General features: G+C 46.6%; 1 protein-coding gene and 1 long non-coding RNA gene across 3 annotated transcripts in view; one reads left to right on the plus strand and one right to left on the minus strand.

Moving 5' to 3' along the window:
- Positions 1–12,330, minus strand: part of C2 (complement C2) — a 52,425-nt gene extending 40,095 nt beyond the window's left edge. Inside the window, exons 1-6 of the mRNA XM_080991873.1 lie at positions 12,098–12,330; positions 9,335–9,571; positions 6,655–6,840; positions 5,202–5,375; positions 4,327–4,440; positions 1,027–1,163 (exon numbers count right to left, since the gene is read on the minus strand). Of these exons, the coding sequence (XP_080847999.1) occupies positions 1,027–1,163; positions 4,327–4,440; positions 5,202–5,375; positions 6,655–6,840; positions 9,335–9,571; positions 12,098–12,143 (894 nt within the window). The 5' untranslated portion in view covers positions 12,144–12,330. The remainder of the gene's footprint in view (positions 1–1,026; positions 1,164–4,326; positions 4,441–5,201; positions 5,376–6,654; positions 6,841–9,334; positions 9,572–12,097) is intronic.
- The window catches only part of LOC308470192, a 212,288-nt gene that overhangs the window by 182,385 nt on the left and 15,271 nt on the right, over positions 1–14,632 (plus strand). The window lies entirely within an intron of this gene.

Genomic DNA, 14,632 nt, shown 5'->3' on the forward strand with positions numbered 1-14,632 from the left:
AACAGTTTCAGGTTAAGTACGGACCTCCGGAACGAATTAAGTACTTAAGCCGAGGTACCACTGTACACAAATGTATGTACATGTGGAGGAAAACGTGTGTTGTCAGTGAAAATGACATCGGGGGGAAATTGTGTTGCAAAAAGGTGAAGTTTAGGAGGAAATGGCGCTAAAACTCTGACAACTTTTTCATGACGACTAACATGCCACAAACTGATATGGAAAACTGAAATTAAAACCAGGGTGCAGGGGAATAGAAGCCGAGAGAAATTGAAACGGACAGATTTGCCCAATTCCCGCGTGGGCTTGGCCTACAAGGCCTCTGAAGATTAGATTAAGAAGTAGGCAGGCTCTGATGGGATAATACTATCTATTATTATTATTATTATTATTATTATTATTATTATTATTATATTTGTACATTGCATGCACACCCTCCGTAAATGGGCTCGAGGGGAACTAGAAATCAACATTGTACTAGCAAACGGACCTAAAAGTACAAAGTCGAAACTTTTGCAGCTATCATTAAAAGTTGCAAAACCAAAGAAGCACGGGACTGAGGGAGAAACCTTTGGAATAACATCAGGATATCAGCTCCGCGCAAGGCATGACGGATAACATCAACAGCCGGTAAAGATAGACATAATATTTTTCAAGGACAGGAAGAAACAACATGGACAGAGTAAATGTCACACACAGGAAGAACAATGAAGAACAAGGATGTATGAGATCTTCACTTAATCAATACGAGTCAATACGAATAGAAGATATAAATATTGCAGCTGTTGTATACTATTATGACTGGAATGTAACTGAAATTAGTAAGATTTTGGAATGCAGAAATAAAGTAAATCATCAAACCATCAATTCTAGCATGCGGGGGCCCACCTAAATTAGGTAATTTGGTATTTGAATGATTGATATTGGGAATTTTAATTTGGCATTGATATAATGAGGCAATTATTGGATTATTGTAATTGAAAACTATTTTTTTTAAAAAAGTATAAAGTCGCATTCGTACAAACCTACCCTGGTGATTATGACCTCCAGACACTGCTTAGAGATGTTGAAGTTGGGTTCAGTTACGCTGTGAGATGCATCCACAAGGAAGTAGACATATAGGAAGCTGTCTTTGGAGAGTATAAGCCGTCGTCCTAATGAAGGAGCTAGTATGGGGAAAGAGAAACCATCAAAACTATCAAAAATTTTGGAACCCCTCACCGCAGATCAGTTGGTTATGCTTATTCAGTTTGTAAGCAGCTTCTCACATGAGAAACACAACACCCCCTCTGGAATTTCACATTCCAGAGCTGAGAGACAAACTACACATTGCTTTAAATGCATTGTCACATTGGTGGGTTTTCGTTTTTGTTTAATAGCAGCTGTGAGAACCCGCTTCATAGCTGTTAACTTACAGATTTGAAAATAAGGGGCCTGTAGCCTCGAAAATAAGGGATCAGCAGCCAAAATAAGGGATTTTCGAAGCACAGGTATGTTCAACTTCTGAGCCCCTCCAAGCCAAAGGCAGAAAGCCCAGCCAGCAGCCAAACAAAGCCTCAAGCGGAGGTTCCCACAGCGCAGCAACCCGGCAAAGGGGATGCAGCAAGGAAAACCACCGTCACCTCTCTGCTGGGAAGCGCTGAGCAAAGGCGAGTCCCCAGGCAACGTGGCCGATTTGATCAGCACAAGGCATGCAAGCTCCGCCCCCCAGTCGTTCTTAGACTCCTTATTGGGTGAGCAACGCAGCCAAGCAACACAGTTGGAGCCTCCCTCCTCCCTGGCCGGCAGGGAGGGAGGGAGAGGAGCTGCTTCCTTTGAAACCCGGGAAATTTAAGGGACATCATCAATAAGGGACAGCAGCGGGACACAGCGCTGGGATAAGGGACTTTCCCACCAAATAAGGGACGGTTGACAGCTATGACCCACTTATCCAGACGGGGTCCATGGCCCTGGCAGAGGGGAGTTTACTCTTCTTTCCAAGCTGTAGTTTTGATCCGAATCTGGGGCTCCCATGGCTGATATTAAATTAAAACACACACAGCTGTAAGAATGCAAAGATGCATGTAATAGGATGTGCAGTTTGGCCCTGAAAGCAAGTTTGGGGTTAATGCGCCTGGCGTAAATTCAAATGAAGCCCTGAAGATGCCTCTCCTGGCAAAAATGAACCCCAGACGCAAGCAGAGGCTCGCCATAAAATGATGCTACGTTTCTTTTATTCGGAAGGTTTCTAGCTTGCTTTCTGCTAAAAATAAAGCCAGCTGGAGTACAATTGCACAAATCAGACCTGCACAACTTCTCCTGACTTGGATGAAATGGAGGACTGCCGCTGCGTGTCACCAGCATAGTGGTGACATTTCACACCAAAAATATACAGGTGAAACTCGTAAAATTAGAATAATCGTGGAAAAGTTCATTTATTTCAGTAATTCAACTTAAAAGGTGAAACTAATATATGAGATAGACTCATGACATGCAAAGCGAGATATGTCAAGCCTTTAATTGTTATAATTGTGATGTACAGCTGATGAAAACCCCAAATTAACAATCTCAGAAAATTAGAATATTAAATGAAATCAGCAAAACAAGGACTGCAAATAGACCAATATTGGACCTCTGAGAAGCAGAAGCATGCATTATATACTCAGTACTTGGTTTGGGCCCCTTTTGCATCAATTACTGCCTCAATGTGGCGTGGCATGGATGCTATCAGCCTGTGGCACTGCTGAGGTGTTATGGAAGACCAGGATGCTTCAATAGCAGCCTTCAGCTCTTCTGCATTGCTTGGTCTCATGTCTCTCATCTTTCTCTTGGCAATGCCCCATAGATTCTCTATGGGGTTCAGGTCAGGCAAGTTTGCTGGCCAATCCCATGGGCACAGCAATCCCATGGGCATTGAACCAGGTTTTGGTACTTTTGGCAGTGTGGGCAGGTGCCAAAGTCCTGCTGGAATATGAAGTCAGCATCCCCATAAAGCTCGTCTGTGGAAGGAAGCATGAAATGCTCCAAAATCTCCTGGTAGATGGCTGCGTTGACCCTGGACTTAATGAAGCACAGTGGACCAACACCAGCTGATGACATGGCTCCCCAAATCAACACAGGCTGTGGAAACTTCACACTGGACTTCAACCATTTGGCATTGTGTGCCTCCCCATTCTTCCTCCAGACTCTGGGTCCTTGGTTTCCAAATGAGATGCAAAAGCTGCTCTCATCAGAAAAGAGATTTGGGGAGCCATGTCATCAGTGGGTGTTGGTCCACTGTGCTTCATTAAGTCCACAATAATTTAATTTTCCGAGTTTCACCTGTATTTTTAAAAAATAAAAAAACTGTCCAGTAGCATGCACACGAAAGCTAATACCAAGAACAAACTTAGTTGGTCTCTAAGGTGCCACTGGACAATTTTTTAATTTTAATTTTATATATTTCTACTGCGTCAGACCAACACGGCTACCTACCTGTTTCACACCAAAGTATATCATGGGGAGAATATCATGCAGAACTTTGTCAAAAGCCATACTGAAATCAAGATACACTATGTCCACAGGGGCCTAATCCACCAAGCTTGTAATTCTTAACAAAGTAGCCAAGAAGGATTGAGAAGGCTGATGGAAATACAGTGGTGCCTCGCAAGATGAAATTAATCCGTTCCGCGAGTATCTTCGTCTAGCGGTTTTTTCGTCTTGCAAAGCAACCCTATTAGCGGCTTAGCGGATTAGCGCTATTAGCGGTTTAGCGGCTATTAAAGGCTTAGCGGCTTAGCGGATTAGCTGCTAAAAGGCTATTAAAGGCTTAGCGGCTTAGAAAAGGGGGGGGGAAGCGGAAAAAAAAATCTCAAGACTCGCAAGACATTTTCATCTTGCGAAGCAAGCCCATAGGGAAATTCGTCCTGCAAAGCGCATTGAAAATGGAAAACCCTTTTGTCTAGCGGGTTTTCCGTCTTGCGAGGCATTCGTCTTGCGGGGCACCACTGTACAGTGGTACCTCAGTTTAAGTACTTAATTCGTTCCAGAGATCTGTTCTTAACCTGAAACTGTTCTTAACCTGAAGCACCAATTTAGCTAATGGGGCCTCCTGCTGCTGCCGCGCCGCCGGAGCACGATTTCTGTTCTCATCCTGAAGCAAAGTTCTTAACCTGAAGCACAATTTCTGGGTTAGCGGAGTCTGTAACCTGAAGCGCATGTAACCTGAAGCGTATGTAACCTGAAGCATATGTAACCTGAGGTACCACTGTAATCCCACGGAAAGCACCCCTTTAAAATAATATGTGACTCTCTGTCTCTGCTCCGAGTCCCAGCTTGGCCTACAGAAACTACGTCAGGTCTCAGACTCGCCTGCAGTGGTCTCAGATGGGTCAGGACCAGAAGATGACACGTCGCTCAAAACTTCAGTAAACGAGGCTCCAAATTCAGCTCTGACGTCTTCAGCCCTATCGTAAGAATAGGGGGCTGTAAGAAAAGAGAAAAGGGGGTTGGGGGTGCTTTCTGTCTCCGTGAGACAAAATGGCAAAGGTGTCAATAATTGTTCTCCCAAGGGGAGATGCGATGGAGTGTAAGTGATATAGAAAGAGGATAGATAGAGCCTGCCCTGCTGTGCACAGGAAATTATGTTATAAAGAATTAAACGGGTGGCTTTCAACCTTTCTGAGTCCCCTCTCCCTTGACCAACCACATTCTTTCTGCGGCTCCCCTGTGGCTCCCCCTGCGGAAGATGAAGTGGAAGCTGTTATGTATTCAGTGGTCTGTGTTTGTCTGGACTAAGGATTCTGAGCTCCAGTGTTCTGATTCGATACATGATATCCAATCACAAAACATTTCAGGATTTGGGCCTCTGCCATTGGCCCTTAAACTCTGAGTCATGATTCGCAGCTTGGGAGTTTAGACAGCCAATCACGTTGGGAGTGGCCCTGGCTTTCAGAAATGTATATAAGCAGTTGCATTGCCCCTGTTATCCAGGTATGTAGTTCAATAAAGGTTCTTTCTGTTATCGCTGTGTCTTGCCTCGTGGGATCCCACCTACACTTCAGAGGGAATATCCGGAAGAAGGGAATTTGAAAAACTAGGTAGTTTTGTTTAACAAAACAAAACAAAAGATTAAAGGAAGGGACATATGAGAGAAGAGCAAGAGAAAAAGGATACAGGAAGCCAGGGGAGACAGAAGATATGTGTGTGTGTGTGTGTGTGTGTGTGTGTGTATTTGTGATGCTTACCTCTACAACTTGGCTCAGCTCCTGACCATTCACCCTCTGGAGTGCAGACCCGCTGGGAAGACCCCACCAAGTCCAGGCCACTCTGACACTGGAAGGAGACCCGGTCGCCAAGGCGGTTGCGCCCCCCAGTAGCAATTGCCCCTGGCGGGATGGCAACGCTTGGGCAGTGCCCCGCTGCAGAGAGGACGTGCATAAATGAGGGCAGAAACGCAGGATATGTGGAGTTATATATCATATGGCAAGCACCACCACAAGCAAAGCACATCTCCAACTGCATATTGCAGCAAATACCATGGCCCAAAACCAACTATGAGCCAAACTACCTGTTATGTTAGTCACACCATTTGCCCTCAAGTTATTACAGGGGAGCATTGTGTAGGACGCAGGTGGCGCTCTGGGTTAAACCACAGAGCCTAGGACTTGCCGATCAAAAGGTCGGCGGTTCGAATCCCCGCAACGGGTGAGCTCCCGTTGCTCGGTCCCTGCTCCTGCCAACCTAGCAGTTCAAAAGCACATCAAAGTGCAAGTAGATAAATAGGTACTGCTCCGGCGGGAAGGTTAACGGCGTTTCCGTGTGCTGCTCTGGTTCGCCAGAAGTGGCTTAGTCATGCTGGCCACATGACCCGGAAGCTGTATGCCGGCTCCTTCGGCCAATAAAGCGAGATGAGCGCCGCAACCCCAGAGTCAGTCACGACTGGACCAGGGGTTCCTTTTCCTATTGTGTAGGAGAAAGGGTTTTTTAACCCACTGTGGTCCCAATCTAGAGAGAGACCCCATGCTGGCTATTTGCACATTGGGGGTGGGGGTGGGAATTGTCCATTTGCTCCAAAAGGAGCACCCCTCCATACAAATAGAAGGCGGAGGAGGGCAGTGTGGATTGAGGCTATAGCAGGGGGCAAAGGGTTAAAGCCCACCTATATTCATGCTAGGCTTCCCAACTGGGTCACTGGATTTTCCTCAAAGAAATATATTGTACTCAAGGGCAAATGGTGTGAAAAACGTAACATGTAGTTTGACCCTAGTGTTGTCATCCTAAACACATCTAGTAGGGAGTACACATCTTGTGAGAAATGTTCTTTCCAACTTCCCTATGCACCTCTCAGTAACATGTGGATGGGTTGGGCTGGGCCAGATTTTTGAACTTGAAATGAAGAATTTGGTCATCAATGTGTACACCATATTTCATTTTTTTCCTAGTTATATCTGCAACCAAGTCACTGCATTCCAAGCAAATAGAAAATCCTAAACATCTGAACTAATTCAGTTCTCTAGTGACGCAATATGAACAAGGCACATATATATATATATATATATATATATATATATATATATATATGCAAAGCTCAATTCTGCAACTTGCATAAATTAGGCTATTTAGCGCAGAAGGTGTGTGCATGGTACATGTGCATGTGTGTGTGTGGTCGAGGTGGGAGAGGAGTATTTAGGGATATACCTCCGTCGTCACAAACTGGAGAAGTTCCGTTCCAGCGTCCATTGGACAGGCAGTGCCGCCTGGAGGAACCCCGGAGCTGGTATCCATCCGAACACTCAAAGCTGAGGACGGCACCGACAGGATGCAAGCTTCGCCGTGGGCCAAAGGAGCCATTTTCAAAGTACCTCTGCGGAGGACAGCTTATCTCTGCAAACGAGGAAGGACAAAGACAGAGCACATGGAACAAGGCTGTCGAGGCCCAGAATCCAAAACAATGCCAGAGCAGGCAGAGTCCACATTAGCGTCAATTATCCTTTTGCAATTACCAGGAAGCAGAATTAAAACTGCTGTTCCATGCAATACTTAATACAGTGGTACCTCTGGTTGCAAACGGGATCCGTTCCGGAGGCCCATTCGCAACATGAAAAGAACGCAACCCGCAATGGCGCATCTGCACACACACGGGTTGCAATTTGCAGCTTCTGCGCATGCACGTGACATCATTTTGCGCTTCTGCGCATGCGCGAAACCTGGAAGTAACCCTTTCCGGTACTTCCGGGTCGCTGTGGGACGTAACCTGAAAGAATGTAACATGAAGCAGACGTAACATGAGGTATGACTGTACAGTGGTACCTCGGGTTACAGATGCTTCAGGTTACAGACTCCGCTAACCCAGAAATAGTACCTCAGGTTAAGTTTACCTCAGGATGAGAACGGAAATCATGCGGCGGCAGCGGGAGGCCCCATTAGCTAAAGTGGTGCTCGCTTCGGCAGCACATATACCCATTAGCTAAAGTGGTACCTCAGGTTAAGAACAGTTTCAGGTTAAGAATGGACCTCCAGAACAAATTAAGTTTGTAACCTGAGGTACCACTGTATCAAGCTTTCATGTTCCTGCAAAGCCCTTCTTCATAGCCAGGATCCTTCTATGATGTGTACTCAGTATTTAAGTCCTATTCAGCATTAATTACAAGTTTCCTCTTTCAGGATATGCCCATTTTGTTGCTTCCCTTTTCACCACAGTGGGAGATTAGTGATGAACTGCACTTTATGAGTCCACTTCTGTTCTCTGCTTGGGGAGGAGGAAATTACCAGTGTGCTCCCCCCCCCACCTTCACCCTTTCTTTTTCTTAACAGCACAGCACTATTTTGCTAGTGCTGAATTGTCTCCCACGACAGACAGATGCCATCATCCTATTATTATTATTCTTTGACGATCACTTGTAGCCGAGTACGATTGTCTTCCATGAACACGGTCTTAATGGTATGTCCATAAGTGACTATGGAGACCAATTCTGGATCCACAGGTCCTTCCACTGTGGGGACATAGGTTTCCAAGTGGGAGTTGATCATGGTGAGGGTTTGCCAAACATGTCTTCCTCGCAGCTTGTTTCTTCCTTTCTCCCTGAGTTCTTTGAAGTCCATGACACTTTTCGTCAAGGCTATTCTCCAGTTAGAGCACTTTCAGGCCAGTCTTTCCCAGTTATCAGTTATTATACTACATTTTTAAAGATTTTGTTTTCCACCGATATTTTCGCTTTCCATTCTTAAGTGTGGAATAGATGGTAATCAGGTAAGTTCAGAAGATGGTAATCAGGCATCCAAACAACATGACCAGTCCAACGAAGTTGATGCTGAAGAATCATTGCTTCGACACTGGTGATCTTTGCTTCTTCCAGTACACTGGTATTAGTTTGCCTGTCTTCCCAAGTGATGTGTAAAAATTTTTGGAGACACCGTTGATGGAATCTTTCGAGCAGTTGGAGATGGCGTTTATAAGTGGTCTATGTTTCACAGGCATACAGTAAGGTTGGTAGTAGAGTAACTAGGTAAACAAGCTTTTTGGTTTCCCTGCAAATGTCTCAGTCCTCAAACACACTGCACTTCAGTCAGGAGAAAGCTGCACTCGCAAAGCTCAGGCAATGCTGGATTTTGGCATTGATCATCGTCATCAACACCAACATCATAATACAGGCACTGATAGCTGGAGATATCCCCTCTCCTTTCACCGACGCTTCCAAAAGGGAGTAATGTGGGGCCTGTGTCTCCCTTTGCCTCATGACAATTCCTGGGTGATGCATTCTGGGATACCTCAGGAAATGCCATCTCTTGCTCAAGCGACTTTAACAGTCATGGGTTCCCCCAGAGCATCCTGGGAACTGTTGTTTACCTCTCACAGAGTGCTACAATTCCAAACACCCTTAACAAATGACAGTTCCAGGGGTGGTTTTTTTTTTTGGGGGGGGGAGCCTGTTTAAAGCAGTATAATAGTGAAAAATAAGATGTGAGGTGTCCCTATATTTGGGTTCTGGACTGATCCACCACCTTCTCCAACCCCACACACTAGCACCCAGTTCCCAGCAGATTAAGTCCAAGGAAATGCAGCCCTCATTAAGGAGCAATAACAGGCTTCTATCTGATTACAGTGGTACCTCGGGTTAAGTACTTAATTCGTTCCGGAGGTCCGTTCTTAACCTGAAACTCTTCTTAACCTGAGGTACCACTTTAGCTAATGGGGCCTCCTACTGCTGTCGGGCCGCTGGAGCACGATTTCTGTTCTCATCCTGAAGCAAAGTTCTTAACCTGAAGCACTATTTCTGGGTTAACGGAGTCTGTAACCTGAAGCGTATGTAACCTGAGGTACCACTGTACTCCATGTGCCCTCCAGAAAACCCCAAAGTAGCCAACAACGCTCACTTACTTCGACACAGTGCTTGGCTGAGGGGGCTTTTTCCTGGGGAACGCATCGGAGTCCACTTCCCGTCTGATTGGCAGATCCGGCTTCGGGTTGGATACGGATAGCTGCCATCTGGGCAAGAATAGGTGAGGATGCTTCCTGGGCGAAACCCGTCTGAGAGTGACACGGTGCCACCTCGGATAGACACAGACTCTGGGCACAATGGAGTTGCATCGAGGGCCGCTTCTTGTGTAGCTACAGCTGTGAAGGATAGGAAACGGGTGTCAGCTGCCTGAATTTAAAACCGCTTTAGGATTCCGACCCTCCGTCAGGCTGCACTCTGAACCTGGAGTCAGTATTGCTACTGATTTTTCGCGTTGGGCTTCAACCTACGAAGCTGTTAGGAAGAGCTCTGCCTCAGATCAAAACACAGGTCCCCCAGACTTACAGGGATATTCCTGCTGTTGTTTTGACAGAAGGGAGCATTCAGAGAAGTGATTCTGCAGAGAAGTGAAGTGCAGCTCAATACATTTTGCCACTAGTTCTGCCACAGGCATAAGGTAAAGGGACCCCTGACCGTTAGGTCCAGTCACAGACGACTCTGGGGCTGCGGCACTCATCTCGCTTTATTGGCTGAGGGAGCCGGCGTACAGCTTCCGGGCCATGTGGCCAGCATGACTAAGCCGCTTCTGGTGAACCAGAGCAGCGCACGGAAACGCCGTTTACCTTCCTGCCGGAGCGGTACCTATTTACCTACTTGCACTTTGACGTGCTTTCGAACTGCTAGGTTGGCAGGAGCAGGGACCGAGCAACGGGAGCTCACCCCGTCGCGGGGATTCGAACCGCCGACCTTCTGGGACTAGCCCAAGGACTAGCTTAATTGACTACTGTTCCCAGATCTTTCTGGACTTTGTCCACAGTGGAAAAGAGACACCTGTTTTGTCAAAGCTAACTTGACCTTAAAAGCTTAGTAGTTTCATGTTTGTGTATCAAATTTTAGGTTTTTTGGCAATTTGATGTACCAAGAATATTAGTTTGCCAATCGATGGTGACTCTTCTATCATCTCTCGAGACAGACAGATGCCAATAACAACAGGGGTGTGTGGGGTTTTTTTGACAGTTTGATGTACTGATAAAATTAGTTTGCCAATTAGTGCAGTACTAGATTTTTCATCGCCTAGAATAGTGCATTTGAAATTATCTGCAAAAACAAACAAACAAAAAAGAATTGACTGTGCCACTTGTGGGTTGCTCTGTTGTTGTGGCTCTCTTTTCAGTAAAGGAAGCATATTTACTGGTCAGACTTGCGCTGTGCACACATCACACATTTAAAGCACATTCCCCCCCCCTAAAAGAATCCTGGGGTCTATAGTTTATTAAGGGTGCTGGGAATTGTAGTTCTGTGAAGGACAAACTGCAGTTCCCAGGATTCATTGGGGAAGGATATGTGATTTAAATGTATAGTGTGCACACAGTCTAAATATAATTCTACTAATCATCATCATCTTATTATTTATACCCCGCCCACTCTGGGTGGCTTACAGCATATATAAAACATAGCAAAACCTCTAACATTAAAAACTTCCTGATACAGGGTTGCCTGCAGATGTCTTCTATAAGATGTAGTTCTTTATCTCCTTGACATCTGATGGGAGGGCATTCCACAGGAACGGGTGCCACTACCAAGAAGGCCCTCTGCCTGGTTCCCTATAACTTCACTTCTCACAGTGAGGGAACCCCCAGAAGACCCTTGGCGGAGGACCTCAGTGTCTGGGCTGAACGATGGGGGTGGAGACACTCCTTCAGGTATAACTTCAAAGCACATTTCCGCCCTCAAAGCATTCTGGGCACTGTAGTTTGTTGATTTAAGGGTTGCTGGGAATTCAACTGTACCTCTGCCAGGGGTGAATTACAATGCCCAGAATTCTTTGAGGGAAAGAGTGTGCTTTGAATGAGCTTTAAAGGTATAGCCTCCACAAAAGTGTCATTGAATTCAGGGGGAGGGAGACTTCAGAGCAAATAAAGGGAGATTTGTATTGTAAAAAGAAAGAAAAAAAAAAGAGTGGGAAAGGGAGAAAAACCGAAAGGAGCCAAAGTCCATTTGAAAAGCAGGGACAGCAAGGAATAAAAGACACTAGAAAGAGAAAAGAGATTTATTGTTGTTGATTTATTAATCGTCTCTTAAAGCACTGCAGTGGGACACGGGTGGTGCTGTGGGTTAAACCACAAAGCCTAGGACTTGCCAATCAGAAGGTCAGCGGTTCGAATCCCCACAACGGGGTGAGCTCCCATTGCTCGGTCCCTGCTCCTGCCAACCTAGCAGTTCGAAAGCACGTCAAAGTGCAAGTAGATAAATAGGTACCGCTCCGGTGGGAAGGTAAACGGCGTTTCCATGCGCTGCTCTGGTTCGCAAGAAGCGGCTTAGTCATACTGGCCACATGACCCGAAAGGAGCCAGTAAAGCGAGATGAGTGCCGCAACCCCAGAGTCGGCCACGACTGGACCTAACGGTTAGAGGTCCCTTTACCTTTTTTAAAGCACCGCAATGAACAAAAATAGTTAAAAAATGTGAAAGCATGGAATATATTTTAAGCCTTTGGAGAAAGAGAGCTTTTAAAGGAAAGAACATCAGGAAATATGGGATAAAAAAAAATGTTTTAGGGGAAACCCCAGGTTTAAAAAATGGGGAATTGTTTTTAAAAAGACAGATATGAGGGGTGGGTGAGCGACAGCCTCTGACCCCCGTCTCTTTCTCCCTCCCGCGCCCCATTGCCAGTGCCCCCCCTACCTGGCAAGAGGGCGAGGAGGGCGACGAGGAGGCGAGGCGCCGTCATGGTGCAGCCGCGTCCGAGGAGCCCGGCGTCCCCTCCTGCCTCCCAGGCAAGCGCAGCAGATCGGGAAATCCCCGCTGGTGCTCAAACGCTCCTGCTGCCTGGAAACGTCCCGGTCACTTTCGGATCCGCCTTCAGAGTGAGGAGAAAGGGGATTGAGCAAGATCGCCGAAAGCTGCTTCTCCCGGCCGCGATCGCAATGCCTGTGCTTGGCTCGATTCCTCTTCCTCATTCTCCATCGCCGCCTTCAGGTTTATACTTATATGCCGCTGCTGTTCCTAAGGACGCTCAAGGCCAGGAAACAAACAGGCGCAAACCTGCCGGCACATTTTCTAGAGTAACTAAAGTCCATAATTCGCAAACTCACAAAAACATCAAGGTTAATATAGGGTCGCCAAGGTTATATAGGGTCAGACAGTGCCTTTTTTTTCTGGAGGGACGCAGGGGTACACATACCCCTAAACATTTTGTGAATCTTTGTACTTTTGTCCATTTGCTGTATTTGTTTCCCCCGATTTGAACTATAAAATGGTGATTTTCTTGAGTCAAAATGAGAGTACCCCTAAACATTTTGTAAGAAGAAAAAACAAAAACACTGGGGTCAGACCTCGCTGGGATTCGGCCTTCAGAAACAGGGTCTGGCAGAAATTGCTGATATTCCCAGGAAAATCAGAGTTCATTGAGATTTTGTCCAAAAAAAGTTCAACAACTTTTCGGATTTTCACTTTTTGAAATATGGCAACCCTAAAATAATTTTATTATTTGCACCCCATTCCTCTGACTGGGTTGCCCCAGCCCCTCTGGGAAGCTTCCAACGTATATGAAAGCAGAATAAAGCATTAAACATTAAAAAACTTCCCTATACAGGGCTGCCTTCAGAATACGGTTGCCCTAAATGCAAAGGCACTGTCCTCTTCTTTCCTCCTGGCAGCAGTGTTTCTGTGCCCCTAAATAAGTGCTTGACAGGTGTAAATCCAACAGGTGTAGCTTTTTCTGTGGGATGGTTCAGAGACAAAGGTGCCATGTCCTGTTTGGTTTCTGTCAGCGTTAGCATTTTGGAAGATGCAGGACCCTGGCTGAAAGAGACGGGGAGCGATGGCAACCCTAATTTGGGGAAGCGGGGGGAGGCAGTCAGGGAATTGCAGTCCCATAATACCTGGAGGGGCCAACGTTGGCTTCCCCTGGCCAGCACAACGCAGACAGGGCTCCCTCATGGTGAAGTGGTTGTTCCTGCACCGGAGCATCTCAGCAAGGGCTGCGCATCGTTGAACTATGGAACTCACTGCCACAGAATGCAGTGACTGGGGTGGTTTTAAAAGAGCGTTTTAAACCTGCTTGCAGGATTCCCACAGGCATGCTGTTGGTCACTGTGAGAAAAGGATGCTGGACCAGATGGGCCATTGGCCTGATCCAGCCCAGGGCTCCTCTCATGCTCAGTGTAAATAAGCGTTCAGGGTTAACTGCAGAAGCAGCCCACTCCATACCTTTAAAGCACAGCCCACTTCCCAAAATTGCTAGGACCTGTAGTTTGTTAAGGGTGCGGGGAACTGTAGCTCTGTGAGAGGTAAACTATAGTTCCCAGGATTATTGGTGGGCTGGGGTTGGGATGTGCGGTATGTATGCAGCCCGGAGCCTCAGTTCTCTTCAGATTGCTGCAGGCATATTCCAAATGTTGTGTTATCACACCCTAGTGGTCAAAGTTGGACCAGCAAACAGGCACAGGGCTGAGTAATATTTTCACCTCAAGGGTTGAATTCCGTTCGGGACAACCTTTCTGAGGGACAGCAGGAGAGAGGACAGCGGTGGTGGGTGCAGAAGGAAAACCGGGAGGAGCAACGAATGTGAATTTTACTTTGGCTTGGTTCTATACACTTCCCTCTCTGTCCTCCGTCCAGGCAAGCAGTGAGCATTGCCAGAGTTCAAGGGTGCGTTCTGGACTGGCGAAACCACTCAAGGAGGAGGCAAGGTCTGTGGAGTGTCTCAAGGGCCAGACAGAGGGGCCTGGAGGGCCGCATTTGCTTCAGTAGGCCTGAGATTCCCCTTCCTTGGGGGCGGCACATAATTGAAAGAAGTCCATTGTGGAATCAGTGCTACTCACCTATATGTATTAAAATGGCGGCCTGTACTTCCGCTCCCCCCACAAAACAATTTACTCCAAATTTCCCTCTTGACATGGAAAGTCCTATGGGTGTAAGCCAGGATTTCTGTTAGGGGGGCAGGCTTTTGTTGGGGGGCAGAACCTCAGTTACCTATGTATTTTTATTGATGGGGGGCAGCTGTCCCTCCCTGCCCCCCCGGCTACGCCCATGGAAAGTCCAATAAGTAAAAATAGCCGATCCGCAATTGCTCCTGATGGTGCTTATTTGTCCCGTGTGTGGCAACGTTTCATTGGGTGTCCCTTATATGTGTGCAAATTTAGAAATTTAGGAATAACTATGGTAATTTAGAGGGACACGGGTGGCGCTGTGGTTAAACCACAAAGCCTAGGGCTT

This window comes from Podarcis pityusensis, assembly GCF_964106645.2.
Source record: "Podarcis pityusensis genome assembly, chromosome: 2".
Classification (NCBI taxonomy): domain Eukaryota; kingdom Metazoa; phylum Chordata; class Lepidosauria; order Squamata; family Lacertidae; genus Podarcis; species Podarcis pityusensis.